Raw genomic sequence first — 19,328 nt, 5'->3', positions numbered from 1 at the left:
AATTGGGAAAGATCAAGTGCTTAGAGGTCACAGCGTGTAGAAAGACCCAGTTTAGTTGAGTGTGAGAGAAATGGAAAGCTAAAATCTTGCTTTATATGGGGTTAAAAACAAATTAAAAAGCCAGATACCTATCCTAGTGGTCAGGAACACAGGCTCAAGAGCCAGGTCCTCTAGATTTGAATCCCACTCAGCTACTTACTAGCTCTGTGACCTTGAGCAGATTACTTCAACCTCCCTGTGCCTCAGTTTCCTCATCTGTAAAATGGAGATAACATATCTACCTTGTAACATTATGAGGTATAGATCATGTACTAGTTGTAAAGTACTTTATAACAGTGCCTTGGCACATAAAAGCTATGTGTTTATTAATTAAACACGCTGTTTCCTCACTTGTGAATCAAGATCAATAGACTCAAAGCCTAAGATGTCATTTAATAGATCCAAATTTCAACACATTCTGCCAGGTTAATACCAGCACCTCTCTTTCAGTTCTCCCACTGTAGGATACACAGAGAAGTTTGCATACCACCTCTTTTTTAACCTAGGGTTTCTGTATTTTGTTTCTCCTGCCTGAGGACTGTTGGTTATTACCACATGATGTACTCTCATTAGTGTGTACAAGGTTCTGACTTAAGGGAATTAACATAAAGCGTTTATAAATGACTGAGATACTTTGATGACTAAGTCTTTAGACAGGTTAATTCAGTTATTTAATGTGTATACATATTCAGTTTTTCTTGGTGCCTGTTCTTTAATTTCTGTAAAACTCAAAGGACTCTTTAGTGTAACTTACACTACATAGATTATAAGAAGACCAAAGTTGTTCTCTCTTCACCACCACTTACTTCCTGTCTGATCTTGTGCAAGTAACCAAACTTTTCTTCTTTGTGCAACCTCTGTTTCCCCCTCCTCCCCTTGTCACGAAAGAACGTAATTGAAACCTTCAGATTAAAAGCTCTCAGTTTTAACTCTCCTTGAACCCAGGAGGCAGAGGTTGCAGTGAACTGAGATTGTGCCATTAACTCTCACTCATCTGTTCTCCCCTCTTATTTCAAGTTTTGAATTGGATAGTGTGGAAGACCTAAGTTTGGGAAAATATTGGTGGTAGGTCACAAGTAGGCCTGGACTACTTCTCGAAGCTTCTTGAAGGATCATGCCGAGCTGACAGCCTGTTGATGCTTATGACACTATATTATAAAGCAAGGAATGCCGGGCGCGGTGGCTCATGCCTGAAATCCCAGCACTTTGGGAGGCCGAGGCAGGTGGATCACCTGAGGTCAGGAGTTCTAGACCAGCCTGGCCAACATGGTGAAACCTCGTCTCTACTAAAAATACAAAAATTAGCCGGGTATGGTGGCAGGCGCCTATAATCCCAGCTACTCAGTGGGTGCTGAGGCAGGAGAATCACTTGAACCCGAGAGGCAGAGTTTTCAGTGAGCCGAGATCGCGCCATCGCACTCCAGCCTGGGGGACAAGAGTGAGACTTCATCTAAAAAAAAAAAAAAAAAAAAAAGCAAGGAATGATATATGCATATCATAAGTGGGTGTTCTCTCTCTCTCTCTCTTTAATAATGTGAGCCTGGTGATAAATCCCCTACTGTTAACAAATCGTTCTTGAGACCTCATGACCCTTTTGATGGCATTTATGACATGATCTTATTTGACCATGAAACCTGTGTTTTATTCCTCTACCTCCTGGTTTTCTTGTTGCCCAAATCCAGAGGGATTTCTCCTCATGCAAAAGGCTGTAGCAGAGCAAGAAGTTGGTTTTCACAGACCCGGGTTTGAATCCTGGCTCATTCGCTTACTAGCTGTATGACTTTGGTCAAGTTACTTAACCTCATGATGGCACAGCTTCCTCATCTATAAAATGAGAGTGATAATACTCCTGCTTCACAGGTGGATTAGGATTACAAGAGATAACTCATGTGCAGTACATAGAATAGTGCACGTAGTAAGTATTCATTAAATAGTGGTGGTTGTCACCATCTCTCACTTGTGATAGCTTCCTTGATTTCCCAGCTCCTTAGTTTCATGATAAAGAATCTGCAGAACTTTGGAATATCACAGAACAAAGATGTCTAATACAAGTAATAGGTTAGACCAATTATGTGACATTCAAATGTCCTTGTGATCTAATTTTAATTTAACAGCCTGCAGCCCCAATGAAGGCTTCAGTGTGTGACAAGACATATAAAATGACATATCAAAGTGTTGATGCATCTGATAAATTGTGGTACAAAATCAAATATTCATTCCCTAAGTTGACTCAACTTCTTTACCAGAGAATGGGCTTTAGGGACCACAGAGATGTATGTACCTGTACAAAGGGTACACACTCTCTTTCCATAGAAGAATATAATTAACTAACTGACAGCAGATTTGAATAGAAACTTCCCATGATTAAGAAATATTCATTCATGTCCTATAAAAACCTGATAATTTACTTAGGTCATTTACATACATTTTGTTTTGACTATAACCTCTAATAAGTAGATAGGAAACGCTGCAAAACCTTTTAGTAGCTTTTGGTATATGTTTTTAGGAAAATTCTTCCTACCTAAAATGAAATCACATATGAGAACATGTGCTGAAGAGTCATAAAGAATAATATTGTCTGATTCATTTTAAAATAATTGAAGATTTTGCCTTTGAAGCATCTCTCAGGAAATCATAATTGTTTTTAGCATTTACAACATTCTTCCCAGAAGATCTGCTCCCCGACTTGGTAGCTTCGAGGCACATGGCAGGGTGGATGGCACCAAGATTTTGAAGAATGAATCGCTGGTGCCACCCAAGTGTTTCTGCCTATCCAGTTAATGAACTCTGTGAGCTGCAGTGGGGGCCTTTGTTCTGCCTCCAGCCATATGGGAGAGTCATGCCAAAAGGTCTGAACAGAGCTGCAGGATCTGGTGACATCTGAAAATGAGGAGGCAGGACTGACACTGCAGTACATTCATGAAGCAGTGGGCTACAGTGACTAACAACCAGGCTGAACCTAAGCCCAGAGAGAAAGGAGCAGATCTCTCCCAAAGGGTACTGGAGGTGTGAAGGCAGACAGTAACAGCCTAGGAAGTGCATTACGCAGAAAGAGGAAAGTTAATTGCATACTCTGTTACTGTAAGAGGAGTGTAACTTTTGGTGCTGATAGCTTAGATATCCTCTTGTGTATTTTTATTTTGAGGCAATACTCTGGGAATCACCTTTCAATTTATGAGTATAGCATTGTGTATGTATTTGTAAGGTAAAAATTAATCTATTTAGTTATTTATTTATTTTTTGAGACAGAGTCTCACTCTGTCGCCCAGGCTGCGGTGCAATGGTGTGATCTCGGCTCACTGTAGCCTCCGCTTCCTGGGTTCAAGCGATTCTCCTGCTTCAGCCTCCTGAGTAGCTGGGACTACAGGCGTGCGCCACCATTCCCAGCTAATTTTTGTATTTTCAGTAGAGATGGGATTTTAAAAGTATCTTACTTTTGATATCCCTATTTAAAATAAAGGGATATCAAAAGTAAGATTCTTTTAAAATCCCATTTTTGAAAAACTATAAATTATATTTTAATCATAAATTATGTTGAAAAGTCAAGCTTTTTTTCTTAGACTTCAATAGAAGAAAATGGGATTATATATTAAATTAATAGTGCATGACTATTACTGTTTCCCAAAGGACTGCAAGAATAAATGGCTTCATGGTAAAGTGCTAAGCACAAGTAGTGGTTATGTAACTTTGAAGTGCCCAATGTTAAGAAACAGTATTTACCTATTTAGCTTTGCTATTTAAAAAAAAATCAGGCTATAGCCCCAATGTACCAGCAATTTTAAGACTACTTTATTATTTATATGTAATTCTAATATAGTAATAAAGCCCCATGCATGCAAATAAATCATCTATTTCTCCTTAAATATCCTTATAGATGAGTTTCCTTAAATAAGTTTTTAAAGTTGGAAGCCACCATATTATTACTTCAAAATGACTGTATTTTGTATACCTAATAATTACTAAAATGCTGAAAAGTCTCTCTTTAATAGAATTTATGTTGGAAAAAAATAATATATAAATTAAAGTATATAGTAGTACCACTTTTCATTTCCAGGTGGATTTTGTAAGCAGATAGTTGGTGATTTGTCAGTCTGTCTATTTACAGGCACATATCACAGTCTTGGGTTTTGTTGAAAGAAAGATGATAGTGAGAGCCAAGGTATATCATGAATAGTAACTTAAAATCATGTACTTGCCTATATGATACAGTTACTTTCTAACTCTGTGACCTTGGGTAAGTAACCTGGCCTCTTTGAGCCTCAGGATTTTGTTTTGTTGTATGTGTGCTGTCTGTAAAATAGAAATAATAATGGCATTTATTGTTGTAAGGATTCATCAGTTTATGTAAAATAATTATAACAGTGTCTGGCATACAATAATCAGTGAATAAGTGTTAGTTTTTGTTATTATGGTGGTATTATTATTGCTGTTTTAATTGACCTAAAGCAAGGCACAATTAGTCCGTGATTTACTCATCTCCATCCCAAAATCCCTAGTAACTTTTCTGCAAACCTATATGTAAGTGAGTGATTAAACCATATGTTGTCAGCAAACTTACTTTTTGCTTATCCTTGTGTTGGCTTTGTCAGGGTTAGGGACCTAACATGTAGAAGATCGTCTGTGTGGAGAGAGCATAGCTTTTGCTAATAACTGCTGGCATCCCCCTTGGATTTTGCAAAATCTGACCAAGATATCCACAATTGCCAAGTTCAGCTAAAGCATGCTTTGCAGTCAGCAAAGATTATTCTGATAAGCTTCCTATTTAAGATCCTGTAGGATTGTGGAGGACCTCAGGGGTGACTTCATTGCATAGCAGTAATACACAGTAAGATCTGTTAGTTAACATACTCCTTGATTCATGAAAGATGTATTATTTTATCATGGCACAAGTTCTGCCAGGTTGCTGTCTTTAAAGATATTGTCAGAATTAGAATCAGAACATAGGATATGAGTGAGTCAAAACGATACATCAGCACTATCAGAATAAAACCAAGGTCTTGAAAAGAATAGACTACTGCTACTAATAACAACATGCATGTATTTCAAATGAATTTTGCTGAATGACAGAAACAAGACTAAGAAGGCACATGCATTTACATGACATTATAGAAAGGAAAGATCACTAGGTACCAGGATCTGGTGGTAGGAGCATAGAGGGGGTTGATTACAAAGGGGCACAAAAATAGTTGAGGCATGATGAAATATTCCATATCTTGATTATGGTAGTGGTTATATCAGAGGTCCTCAGCCCGTAGGCCACGGACTGGTACCAGCTGGTCTGTGGCCTGTTAGGGATGTGGCCTTTTGAGTGGTGGGGCAGGCGAGCAAGTAAGTGAAGCTTCGTCTGTATTTACAGGCTTGCTCCCCATCACTCACGTTACCATCTGAGCTCCACCTCCTGTCAGATCAGCAGCAGCATTAGATTCTCACAGGAACTTGAACCCTATTGTGAACTGCACATGCAAGGGATCTAGGTTGCATGCTCCTTATGAGAATCTAATGACCGATGATCTGTCACTGTCTCCCATCACTCCCAGATGGGACTGTCTAGTTGCAGGAAAACAAGCTCAGGTCTCCCACTGATTCAACATTATGGTGAGTTGTATAATTACTTCCTTATATATTACAATGTAATAATAATAGAAATAATGTACACAATAAATGTAATGTGCTTAAATCATCCTGAAACCATCCCTCTCTCCCCACCCCAACCCAGTCAATGGAAAAACTGTCTTCCACAGAACCGGTCCCTGGTGCCAAAAAGGTTGGGGACCTCTGGGTTACATTATCACATGCATTTGTCAAAACTCCAGGAACTGTACACCAAAAAGGGTAAATTTTACTGTTTATAAATTATGCCTCAACCATTCTGGCTTAGAAAAGCAAAATAGGCCTGGCATATTGGCTCATGCCTGTAATCCCAGCACTTTGGGAGGCCAAAGCAGGCGGAGCACAAGGTCAGGAGTTGGAGACCAGCCTGGCCAGCATGGTGAAACCCCGTCTCTACTAAAACTACAAAAAATTAGCTGGGCATGGTGGCACGCACGTTTTGTGTCAGCTGCTTGGGGGGCTGAGGCAGGAGAATTGCTTGAACCCGGTAGGCAGAGGTTACAGTGAGCCAAGATCACGCCACTGCACTTCAGCCTGGGTGACAGAGCGAGACTCCGTCTAAAAAAAAAAAAAAAAAACAACACAGCAAAATAAAACAAAGGGCTTACAATGTTGATGCAGGGGAATATTTCCTGTGAATATGAAGGACAGCATATTCCTGTATCTTCCTCTGAAATATTGATAGGTGTCTTATGTAATTACTATGCATTTATGTTTACTTATTACAGTTTGGAAAGTCACATTTTTATCCCACAATGTATTTAAGTTTTATCTGTTTTTCCTTATAAGTAGTAATTGCTTAAAAATTACTTAGGTTTTTAAATTTCATGGAGTATCCTGCATATGTATCATATATCAACCAGGATGCTTCTGGCCACAAGTAACACTAAGCCCAGCCTAAACAATAATGAAGTTTATTGGCTTCATTCCTGTGGTTATGGAATCGTTGCTCATGGCACTTAAGCCTCCATATACTCTCATTCTCTGGGAGCCTGAAATGTCTTCCCATTGGGCTCTGCCTTAAGAGTAGGAAGCTTCCTATTGCCAAAGCCTTCAGTATATATTTCCTCATATCTCATTGTCTCCAGAACCAATCACTATGAACTTGGATTCTTACACTATTCAGGGCCCCACCTTTTGATCTGGAAATAAGGTCTGTTTCCCTAGAGGAACTGACTGTATAGTAGTAATATATACACTAACCCAATCTGGATACTATTAAGAAATGAGGGGTGGGAAATATGCCAGGCTGGCAACTAACAATGCCAGTACTTTATCCCGAATTGTATTAAGTTAAATCCAAACTTTGACTAATTGTGGAATTAGATGACTGCATAGTTCTTATTTCCATATTTCTGAGACCACACATTATTTAAACACTATTATATTGCTATACCTGAGGACTTCACCTAAAAATACCTCATTTCAATGCCACTGTAAGAAACAACACATTAACTTTACATATTGAAAGGATCTTGTGTGTAAAGTGTAAAGCATGAAGTAGATCTCATGTGGTGAACATAGTGAAGTATTCATAGAACTTAATAGCATTTATACGCAGTTTAAAATGTAGTATTTATACCTAAGTTAGACACTGGCTTAAAATATACTTTGGTCTACTTTGCTTTTAGAGTTTTGCCTATACTTTATAATCTGCTACAGAGAAAGGGAGGGTATTTCAGCAAAGTACTAGATAGAAAGTTTTCAATACAAAGATTTGCATATGAAAGATAAAATGCCTTCTAATAGGACCAAGCCCAAGGGCTTTGAATAGTTGAAGAAGGCCCCATGGACAAGAATTGGAAATGCAGCAGTCAAAAGAAAAGCGTCTTAGACACCTAGAGAGCTACAATAGCAAGAGCATATGCCAGGCAGAGAGGATGGAAAGAAGAAAGGTTTAGAGATAGCCAGGGACACGTTTGGATAATAATCAAACATGCATTTGAGTGATGTGTTTGGAGGGAATGGTGCCTGTGATGATAGAATGAGAAGGAAGTTTGAGGAAGTGAGTAGAGGTTTGAATAACCCTGAATGTACATAGTATGGATTTTGTCCTGTCAGTGAGAGGAAGACTACTGAAGGCTTTTCTTTCTATGAAAGTAGAATTATGTATGCAATGGAAAGTTTTTTTTTTTTTTAAGTTTAGAATTTTCTTTTCCCTTTAAGATAAATAGTCCTGGAGAAGTACATGGAAGGGGCTGGGCGCATTGGCTCATGCCTGTAATCCCAGCACTTTGCGGGGCTGAGGCGGGCGGATCACCTGAGGTTGGGAGTTCAAGACCAGCCTGACCAACATGGAGAAACCTCGTCTCTGCTAAAAATACAAAATTAGCTGGGCGTCGTGGTGCATGCCTGTAATCTCAGCTACTCGGGAGGCTGAGGCAGGAGAATCACTTGAACCCGGGAGGCAGAGGTTGCGGTGAGCCGAGATCATGCCATTGCACTCCAGCCTGGGCAACAAGAGCAAAACTCTGTCTTAAAAAAAAAAAAAAAAAGAGAGAAGTACATGGAAGGATATAACTTTGTTATATATTTTTCTCAGAGCAGAAATCTTCGCATATACATTAGAAAGATTTCCACAAAACAACTGACAAAATACAAAAATAAAAACATTCAGAGACAATGGCTTAATTATTTGGAAATACTGTTTCTTTTTAGTATTTATAAGGATTAATTCATTCTTGACAATGCTTTATAAATGTGGAACAAAGGAAAGTTTTAGAAAGATCCCTCATACAGCAATACAGAAGGTAAATTCGTGCCACAAAATATTGTAATCAGATCATTTGATAGCTATTGATTGGTCTGGGCTTGAGAAGAGATGAGCGAAACAGGGTGGCAGTGTTGAGAGCTTAAAGGATGAATGCTAAAGACATAGTATCATAAGTAGGACTTGGTAGCAGTCAGGATGCCATGGTAGAGAAATAAGTTTAATTCAAGATTCCAAAGCCAGATAATTGTACCATTACCAGGAGGAGAAAATTAGGAGTTAATAGTAGGGTAGAGGTTTCTCAGAAAAGATGAATTTGGTCTTGTGTTATCAGCATGTCAAAGTAGTAATAAATGTCCAGCAATAGTTAGGTATGTGATTGCTACTCATTCATTTCATTTGTTCAGCAATATTGTATTGAATACCAATGTTTTTATTGAAGCATTGTAGTAGGCACAGGAGATACAGCAGCTAACAAGAAAAAAATGTTTCTGTCATCATGAAACTGGCAGAGTTATATAAATATATTTAAAGCTTAAATAAATACATACTGAAGAAATAAAGTGGAATTAATACAAAATAAAATGGGCAGACAGAGGTGAGGGGGAGCGTAAATGAAACAAGATTAACAATGAGTTGATACTTGTTGAATCTCATTGATGGGCATGTGGGGGTTCACTTTACTGTTTTCTGTATTATTTGATTGAAGTTTTTCTTTCTGTTTTTTTGAGATAGGGTCTTGCTCTGTCACCCAGGCTAGAGTGCAGTGGCACAGTCATGGCTTACACAGCCTCAACCTCCTCCCATCTCTGCCTCCCAAGTAGCTGGGACTACAGATGTGTGCCACCACGCCTGTGCTCAAGTGATCCTCCCTCCTCTACCTCCCAATATGTTGGAATGACAGGCATGAGCCACTGCGGCTGGCCTAATAAAATATTTTTTAAAAATAAAAAATTAATAAATGTATAGAACTGATAATTAGACAAGATGTCTGAGTGATAACATTTCCAAAGAGTAGCCTGAGAAAGATGGAAAAATGAAGAAAGATAATGCTAGGAACTGAAAAAGATAGATTTCCAGGAAAAAGGTAGATATGATAGTGGTAACTGCTGCAGAGGTCAAAGGAGAAACTATAGTTTAAATCCAGCTGCTTGCTAATTTCTAATTTTGTTCATTTCTGGTTTGACATCTCTTGATGGCTGAAAGAACCGAGTAACTGCTTGAGAAAACTGTTTTGATCAAATCATTTGAAGAAGCGTTTTTTACTTTAGAAATATTGTCCAAGGTATCTTTCCTAATGTGTGAATATCTTTCCAATTTTTAGGAGACTAATGAGCAAAAACTTCACAAAATAGCCAATGAACTTTTGCTTACTGAAAGAGCTTATGTCAACCGACTTGACCTCTTAGATCAGGTAAGATTTTCTTTCTCAGAATTATTTTATATTTTGGCATTATACATCATTTTAACCTAGTAATTAGAGTATTTTAGAAACTGCATGAAGGAAGGGCCTGTTTTTGGCTAGTGAAAGGTACTTGCTCAAGGAAATCTCCAGCACTTTCAGCTTTGTGAGTGAATTCACTAGGTATAAGCATTTTCTAATTTGTAAAGAGTAGAGGTTTCTCTCTATGAATCACAAAATATGTTTATCAAGTGTCCTATAAACTTAAACACTAGTCTGTTTCCTGACCTTTCATTGTCATCCTGGGGACCATGTTACCACTAAAATCTAAATAAGATATTGATGATTCTAATGCTAAGATGGATGTGTCATTGATTCTGTTTGCCTCATTTGCTGTCTAGCATTATGTGAGTGATCTGAGCTGGTGTAGTCATAGGGCCAGAAGGGATTTTGAAAGTTCACTTATTCGACCTTGTATGAAACATTTAATATAGTACCTGGCATAAAGTTGCCCAGCTGATATTTGTTTAATGTGTGAATGTACTTTATCATATATTGTACTTGCATCATGAAACCTTGAGTATCATTTCAAATATACACTTGGAAAGTCTAAGAACATATTATAAGAATAACTTTTGAAAACTAAGGCATCTTTTTTTTTTTTTTTTTTTTTTTTTTTTTGAGATGGAGTCTGGCCCTGTCGCCCAGGCTGTAGTGCAGTGGTGTGATCTTGGCTCACTGCGACCTCCTACTCCCAGGTTCAAGCAATTCTCCTGCCTCAGCCTCCCGAGTAGCTGGAATTACAGGCATGCGCCACCACGCCCGGCTAATTTTTTCTATCTTTAGTAGAGACGGGGTTTCACCATGTTGGCCAGGCTGGTCTTAAAGTCCTGACCTTGTGATCCTCCCACCTTGGCCTCTCAAAGTGCTGGGAATACAGGTGTGAGCCACCGCGCCTGGACCCTAAGGCATCTTAATCCTGTTTCAGCAATAAAGAATAGGACAAATGGTAGATTGCCCATACAGCCCCCTTGTTAGAAGGGAAAGCTGCCATGTTAGAGTGTTACTTATAAGAATTGTCCCACTTCTGCCATTGGAAACTGGAATTTCATGGAAACAGGCAATCCTATGCATACCTCCTTATCATTAGTTCCAGAAATGAACCACTTGCCTGCTAGGGTGAGCCATGAGAAGCCATTTTAAGGCTTATGCTCTTTGAAAGAATGAGTTTATGGGTCACATATTCCTTTTTGAAGGAATTTCACCATAAGCCAAAATCAAATGATGTGAAGTTTGTACCTTTGAAACAACTTTCTTCCTTATGGGAATTACAGACCTGAAATTTTAGATATTCTCATAGTGGAGATATTTCTTTTCTCTTATCAAGTTGTGTGGTTTTTTAAAGCCAAATAACTCGTCAGCCACTGCTGCTGACCTTTTAGAATTCTAGAGTCCTAATTACTATAGTAACCTAACTATGGGAGCCTCTAAGGACATAATTTTTTTTTCTTTTTGCCTCTCAAGAAAATAGAGTGGAGGTGAATTTAGAAAATTAACAACCATCTGGACATTATGAAGGAATAGACCTCCTTCTGCCTACATGTAACAGAATGGCAATTAAGAGGTATAGTAGCCCTAGTGAAGTATAGCTAAGACTGATGGTTTGGGTTTTTGTTTTTTGTTTTTCTTTCTTTCTTTTTTTTTTTTTTTTTTTTGTCTTCAAGGTACGTGTTACTATGTGTAGGAAGAGACTTTTCCCCCTACATATCAGTGTTTTACATTACTATGCATTATTATTTACTAAAAAGCAAGTAAGTATCTGAGAATTGAAATATTCCTTTGTCCATTCATTGGCCAGTTATTATGCACTTGTTCTGTTGTGGGAACTAAATCATGATGTTCCCCTTTCCCAAGGAGCATACAATTTTAATAGGAAAAATGAGACTTATGTCAGCAAACTACAATAAAGGGAAATATGTAATAAGTGAAGAAGTCTTTCGAAACATAAAGAGAAGTGAAAAATACCACAATTACTGTGTATACATAAAGTGTTTTCACATTTCCTAACTCTGGCTTATGGATAGGAAGGGTGAATTCTATTAACCTCAACTGGAAATTTTCTGGCACAGAAAAGGTGAATTATTCGCCATAATATTCCTATGGATAGGAGCATAGCCTAGATTAGAATCAAAGCTTCCTAATTCTTATTCCTGATTCTTCTAAATCAAAGCAAATACTCACTCCTGAATTTCAAAGGATTCTCTTGAACTGTAAACTTTTCCATTTGCTCAATAAAAAGTTACTAAGAGCCCACTGTGTGCCTAGCACAGTGCTAGGTGGTTAACCAATAAATGTGAAGTAATGTTTACATTATTCTTTTATTCAGGTATTTTATTGCAAACTGTTGGAAGAAGCAAACCGAGGCTCGTTTCCAGCAGAGATGGTGAATAAAATCTTTTCTAATATTTCATCAATAAATGCCTTCCATAGTAAATTCCTCTTGCCAGAGCTGGAGAAACGAATGCAAGAATGGTAAGAGGAGTAGATAGAAAATGATATGTTTAAGGCAGTCATGCTGTATTTTTCAGCTTTTAAATTGAAATAGAAATGCCACACACAACTGTAACTAGACATTTATGCTAAATTTTTACATTGAAGACTACTGATAGAAGTTGTGGTACAAAGGACTTCATGTCTGCTCTCCAAACTATCATTTAGCTAGTGAAGACAAGATATCGGGTAATGTGGAGCTTCAAGAATTCCGGAGCATCTCTCTTTGCTATGGCATTCTGATAGCCCCTTTAAAAAGGTGCTGCATTGTTTTCTATCAGCCTCACAGTACGGTGAATGAGATAAAGCACAGGATGTATGTAGAATGTGATTACTTCCTCTCTAGTCCTGTCAATTCACTCATTCTATAAGAAATCTTAATGTGCCGGGCGTGGTGGCTCATGCCTGTAATCCCAGCACTTTAGGAGGCCAAGGCAGGCGGATCCCTTGAGCCCAGGAGTTCAAGACCAGCCTGGGCGACATGGCGACACACTATCTCTACAAAAAATACAAAAAAACTAGCCACTAGCCAGGCGTGGTGGCGCGTGCCTGTAGTCCCAGCTACTGAGAGGGCTGAAGCTGGAGGACTGATTGAACCTGGGAGGTCGAGGTTGCAGTGAGCTGTGATAATGCCACTGCACTACAGTCTGGGTGACAGAACAAGACCCTGTCTCAAAAAAAAAAATTTTTTTTAAGACTTGTTTTTCTATATTTGATACAGGGAAACTACTCCTAGAATTGGAGACATCCTTCAGAAATTGGCACCATTCCTTAAGATGTATGGAGAATATGTGAAAGGATTTGATAATGCAATGGAATTGGTTAAAAACATGACAGAACGTATTCCCCAGTTCAAATCAGTGGTTGAAGAAATTCAGGTAATAGGACTGTTTTGTTCAAAGCTATGAATTACTATTTCCATACAAATTATACAGTCTTCTATATCTAAAACTGAGATCTAGAGATCTGTCTGAGATACCTAGCCAAAATTCATTCTACTCCAAATTATGCAGATCATCTCTGCAAAGCTGAAATACGTATCAGTCACATGCTGCATACTAAGCAATAACTTCTCCATTTGCTTTTGAGACCAGCAGAGGATGATTTTTATTAGGGTCTACATAAATTTACAAAATGAGTTCCCATTCGGGTCTGTGTCTCTCTTGCATTCTTTCAGAGGTTAAGTTGTTGGAAGGAATATAAAGAATGATTGCTGTAAACCTTGAGATTTGGGAAACTAATCATTCTTTTTTTGTCACTTGATATCTGTGTCCTCATTTTCTTCTGTTTCACCAAACCTGAATAACATACTTTAATAATACCATAATAATTTCCACTTGATTCTCTAGTCAAAATTGTTAATGTCATATTCTTTGATACAGTTGATATTGAAAAGGCATATTTTAGATCATCTAAGATTCTTGGCATGGGAATTCTGTTGTTCCTTGACTGTCTTCTTTTGTGTCATATGAATTTTTTTAATTGTACCATTTTAATTCCTCTAATTGTCAAATGATTTTTTGAGTTATTTTCCAGTGGTTGCTTTTAGGATTAGAGTATGCATCTTAATTTTTCACAATGTACTTCAGATTATACTCACCTTAATTCTTGTAAAATGTAGACACTTTGTTCCAATATAGCTCTGTTCCCTCCTCTATGCTCTGTGCTATTAGTGTCCTGTATATTAAGTTTTTATATGTTGTGAGTCTATAATACAGTGCTACAATTGTTATGGAAGGATATGAGAAAAAAATGTATCTATAAGTCTATTGTATACTATTATATTTGCTCTTTCTGGAGTAAGTTTCTTTCAGCATACGTGGTTGTTCTGTCAGTCTTTGTCTGGGACTACACTTATTTTTTCTTGACTTTTGAATGAATGAAGAATGAAGTCCAGTTTTGCTAGATTGGGAATTCCTGGTATATGGGTTTTTCCTTTTTATTTTATTTATTTTTTTTTTTTGGAGACGGAGTCTCGCTGCTCTGTTGCCCAGGCTGGAGTGCAGTGGCGCGATCTAGGCTCACTGCAAGCTCCGCCTCCTGGGTTTACTTAGCCATTCTCCTGCCTCAGCCTGTAGCTGGGACTACAGGCGCCCGCCACCACGCCTGACTAATTTTTTGTATTTTTAGTAGAGATGGGGTTTCACCGTGTTAGCCGGGATGATCTCTATCTCCTGACCTTGTGATCTGCCTGCCTCGGCCTCCCAAAGTGCTGGGATTATAGGCGTGAGCCACCGCGCCTGGCCTTTGTTTCTATAATGTTTATTATTATTTTTTTTAGAGACAGGGTCTTGCTCTTGTCACCCAGGCTAGAGTGCAGTGGCCCAGTCACAGCTCACTGCAGCCTTGAACACCTGGGCTTGAGCAATCCTCCCACCGCAGCCTCTCAGGTAGCTGGGACTACAGGCATGCGCCACCACCCTGGCTAAATTTTAGAATTTTTTTATAGAAACAAGGTCTGGCTATGTTGCCCAGGCTGGTCTTGAACACCTAGACTCAGCCTCCCAGAGTGCTGGGATTACAGGCATGAGCCGCTGCACTCAACCAGTATATGGAGATCCCCCCCAGCACTTTGAATATGTCATTCTCCTGCTTTCCATCCTCTGTGGTTTGAGATGAGAAGCCAGCCATTGATTGTATTGATACTCCCATGCGTGTGATGAGTCACTTTTCTCTTGCTGCTTTCAAGATGTTCTCTGTTTTTTGGCTTTCAGCAGTTTAAATATGATGTGTCTGGGTGTGGACCTTTTTGTATTTGTCCTGGTTAGGGTTGGTTGAGCTTTTGCATTTGTAGATTGATTTTTTTTTAATCATTTTCAGAAGTTTTCAGCCATTATTTCTTCAAATATTTTCTGTCCTTTTCACTTTCTCTTTTTTTTAATCTTTTTACTCCCATTACACAAATTTTGGTGGGTTCCTTTTGTTTGTTTTGGAAATGGTGTCTTGCTGTGTTGCCTAGGCTGGCCTTGAACTCCTGGGTTCAAATGGTACTCCCAATCTTTGTTCTATTATTCAGATTGTATAATTTCTACTAGTCTTTCTTCAAGTTCCCTGATTCTTCTGTCATCTCAAATCTGCTGTTGAACCTATAGTGAATTTTTCTTTTCAATTACTGTATTTTTCACATCTACAACCACAACTTCTGGCTAGTAGAGTTATTGGCTCTCACCTCTCACTCACCTCAGGGATCTTCACTTCTACTGATGTTGTTGGGTGTGTATGTTGCCCACCACTCCAAATGAATGAGCCCTTTTCAGCCTCAGCAGAGGAGCTGCCAGTCCTCACGGCCCATGCCACCCTGATGGCCCCTTCATAGTGACTGAGCTGGGAGAGGAACAGGAGCAGCCACAGGCTAGAATGCCACAGATTCTCACCGTTCTTACCCAAAGTTCAACAATTTTTAAAGTGTAAACAGATTTCAGGTTGTTGCATGCCTTTTAATCAATTTCTAAAATGCAAATATTGTTTTGTCAATTTTATCTAGCTTTATAGCTGCTTTTTTTTTTTTTTTTTTTTTTTTTTTTTTTTTTTTTTTTTGGAGATAGAGTCTTGCTCTGTCACCCAGGCTGGAGTGCAGTGGTATGATCTCGGCTCACTGTTACCTCTGCCTCCTGGGTTCAAGCGATTCTTGTGCCTCAGCTTCCTGAGTAACTGGGATTACAGGTGCATGCCACTACACCTGGTTAATTTTTGTACTTTTAGTAGAGACAGGGTTTCGCCATGTTGGCCAGGCTGGTCTCAAACTCCTGGCCCCAAATGATTCCCCCGTCTCGGCTTTCCAAAGTGCTAAAATTACAGGCAGGAGCCACTGCACCCGGCCTATCAGCTGCTTTTAACAGGGAGGATTTGCCAGTCTCTTCATTCAGCTGTAGCCAGAAGGTCTGCCTCATCCCCTTCACTCCTTTTTTTTTTTAACATTCTTTTATTTTGTAATTAAACACTCACCTACCTTACTGAATATTGGGCTCCTGCTTTGATTTTTACTAGCTTCTTTTGCTAATTCTGAAATGTAGGCAGAGCACAAAGTTTGCCTTCTACATTCTTCTTTCTTTTCATACTTTTCAGTGATATCCTATTCCCACATGCCTTTAACTTGCCAGACAAGTTCCTCTAGGGTTGCTGTTTCTAGTCTAGTTCTCTACTCCCAAACTCTAGGTACAAACAGCTGAGCATGTGAATATCTTGTCATCCAAACAAAGTCAATATTTTCTTTTCCTATTTTTAGCTCCCAAGCATTTTTCCATCTGACTTTTTAGGCCTTACATAGAGTAGATAATTATTCTGATATGTATTGGATTTATTAGGTGACACCATTATCCTGTCATTTACCAGAGCTTGACAACTTAGCTTTATCTTTGATTTGTTACATGTCTCCATTCTCTGTATGTGTTCATTTGCCTGTGAAATAATGTATTCAAATTGCTTAGCGTAGTGCTTGTTGCATAGTAAGTGCTCACTAAATGATAGTGGCGATGGTGGTGATAGTGGTAGTTATTGTCTAGTCACACTCTGAATTCTATCTGTACAATGTCTGTCTTCTCTATATTATGATGAAATGACATGGGTTGTGAAAAGAGTGGTAGATTGGGAATCAACTAACCTAGTTTAGAATCCTAAGTCTGCTGCTTATAGTCACTTGACCTTAGGAAACGCTCCTAAATTATCTGAGCCACAGTTTCTTCATGTAAAATATTTGGGATCAGTAATACTTTCCTTGATATACGTAATAGATTTTGGGAAAATCCAATGAGATATTTAAATTTATATAATTAATATCTTAAACTTTATTAAGGAAAACTATTCTCTCAGCTTCTATGCCAATTTCAGGCCCTTATTATTTTCTTCCTGGTCTATAATAACAACTTCCAAACTAGTTTCCCCCTGTCCCCCTAAAGCCACACTGCAGTAGATTAATCTAATAGAGCTCAGATCTAATGATACAACTGTCATGCACAAAAATCTACATTAGATGAAAAAAATCTAAACTCACCTTGACATTATTACCCATATTACCATTACTTTACGTCTTCTATTTGCCTCTACTTATTTATTTATTTATTTTTGCCAAGAAAACCTCTCTGTCCCTTTCATTTAACATACTTCATGCTTCATTACCGTGGGCCTGTTCTCTCAGGTTTCTCCTCCTGGGCTCGCTCCCTAGTCTGTCTTTTTCTTCAGAGCCTGTACTTATCAGAAGTTGCATTAAATGTTCCCTTCTCTGTGAAGCCTTTAGTCACTTGTTTGCTTCAAATGCAAACACCATGTCTTAATATAGCTTTGATGCTTTGCAGTACCCTCATCATGGTGTGAGTTCAGTATATATTTTAATGGGATTTCTGCTTTGTTTAACGGGAACAAGAACATTTCTTATTTTTTCATCTCTTTTGTTAACAGTTTCTTGGAAGCAAGTGATACGGTCTTAATTTTGCCCTAAGAAATGGAGCTCTATTTACAGAATTTGGTTTCTAATGAAAAAGAATGCTTTGAACTGATGAAAAATTAAAATTTTCTGACAGATAAGATGCCCAGACCTTGTTATTCTTCTATATGGAGTCTTTTTGAAGTTCAAAGGCAATGACATTTATCATAGCCTTATTATCAAATAGTTTCTGCTGAGTCCAAAGTCATTTAATACAGTTGTGCTTAGCAAACCTCATTAAATAGGCACATCTTTTGAAAAATCTATATAGAATGATTTAATAATGTGACTTCACAAACCCTTGTAGTGACTAATTGAAGTGGTTATCAGCAATCTGGAATTTTCTTGCTTAAAATTCTGCTTGATTTTTTTTCCCCCTTTCTGTTCTTACACCAGATTGGTAGTTCTCAACTTCAGTGTTATAGAAATATCAGGTATTTTTAAATGCATATTCTCTAGCTGGGCATGGTGGCACGTGCCTATAGCTACTTGGAAGGCTGAGGTGGGAGGACCACTTGGGCCCAGGAGGCAGAGGTTGCAGTGAGATCACACCACTGTGTGCCTGGGCAACATAGTGAGACTCCGTCTCAAAAAAAGAAGAAAAAAAATGCATATTCTCCATCTCCTTCCCCAAAGATTGTGATGTTACAGATTGAGGTAGGGTTCAGAAATCTGTTTTTTGTTGTTGTTGTTGTTGTTTTTTGAGACGGAGTCTCACTCTGTCACCCAGGCTAAGTGGCACGATCTTGGCTCACTGAAACCTCCACCTCCCAGGTTCAAGCAATTCTCCTGCCTCAGGCTCAGCCTCCGCATAGCTGGGACTACAGGCGTGTGCCACCACGCCTGGCTAATTTTTGTATTTTTAGTAGAGGCGGGGTTTTGCCATGTTGGCCAGGCTGGTCTCAAACCCTGATCTCAGGTGATCCACCTGTCTCAGCCTCGCACAGTGCTGGGATTACAGGTGTGAGACACTGTGCCTGGCCAGAAATCTGCATTTCATGCAGGTGATGGACAGTCACACTTTGTCGAAAAATATTGCCCTTGACGAAAGTTCTGTTTTACAGTGAGTTTTTAGACTTGCTAACCTAATTTTTAAATGTTTCTTAGAAAACCTTTCTCATTACAGAAACAGAAAATCTGTGGGAGCTTAACTTTGCAGCATCACATGCTAGAACCTGTTCAGCGGATTCCCCGGTATGAGATGCTCCTTAAGGACTATCTAAGGAAATTGCCTCCTGATTCCCTGGACTGGAATGATGCTAAAAGTAAATGCTTTTTTTTTTGTTTTCTCCTTATTTTGGAATAATCAAGTGGCCAAGCAGCCTTATGGTTTCAAAGAGAAATACATCTCACAGCTACTTTAGTCAAATGTTGCTGTTAGAAGATAATTTCATTGGAAATTGTTATCATCACTTCAGTTAGGCAAATCACTTTTGAGCCAAAATGACAAGTTTAGAGCAATGCAAATCACATTAATTTTGCTGGTTCCATGTTAGTCACTGGCTCTGAAATATAAAATTATAGTCTTAAAGACATCTAGAATAGCAATACACAATTTCCTTGTCAGAGGAAGAATATAGTCATTCAGAATTACAAGT

The 19,328-nt window shown here is 38.6% G+C and overlaps 1 protein-coding gene across 17 annotated transcripts in view; it reads left to right on the top strand.

Moving 5' to 3' along the window:
• The window catches only part of FGD4 (FYVE, RhoGEF and PH domain containing 4), a 247,236-nt gene that overhangs the window by 190,225 nt on the left and 37,683 nt on the right, over positions 1-19,328 (top strand). For 14 of the 17 annotated variants that reach the window (XM_063785778.1, XM_063785781.1, XM_063785779.1 and 11 more), the window contains 4 exons: positions 9,684-9,773; positions 12,148-12,293; positions 13,033-13,189; positions 18,857-18,995. In XM_063785778.1, coding sequence (XP_063641848.1) covers positions 9,684-9,773; positions 12,148-12,293; positions 13,033-13,189; positions 18,857-18,995 — 532 coding nt within the window. Of the gene's footprint in view, positions 1-9,683; positions 9,774-11,285; positions 11,386-12,147; positions 12,294-13,032; positions 13,190-18,837; positions 18,996-19,328 lie in introns of those variants that run through there. The other 3 variants (XM_016923677.3, XM_016923680.4, XM_016923679.4) reach the window with 3 other exon arrangements.

Source organism: Pan troglodytes, chromosome 10 (genome assembly GCF_028858775.2).
Source record: "Pan troglodytes isolate AG18354 chromosome 10, NHGRI_mPanTro3-v2.0_pri, whole genome shotgun sequence".
Taxonomy (NCBI): Eukaryota; Metazoa; Chordata; class Mammalia; order Primates; family Hominidae; genus Pan; species Pan troglodytes.
This window is presented reverse-complemented; position numbering and strand designations above follow the sequence as displayed.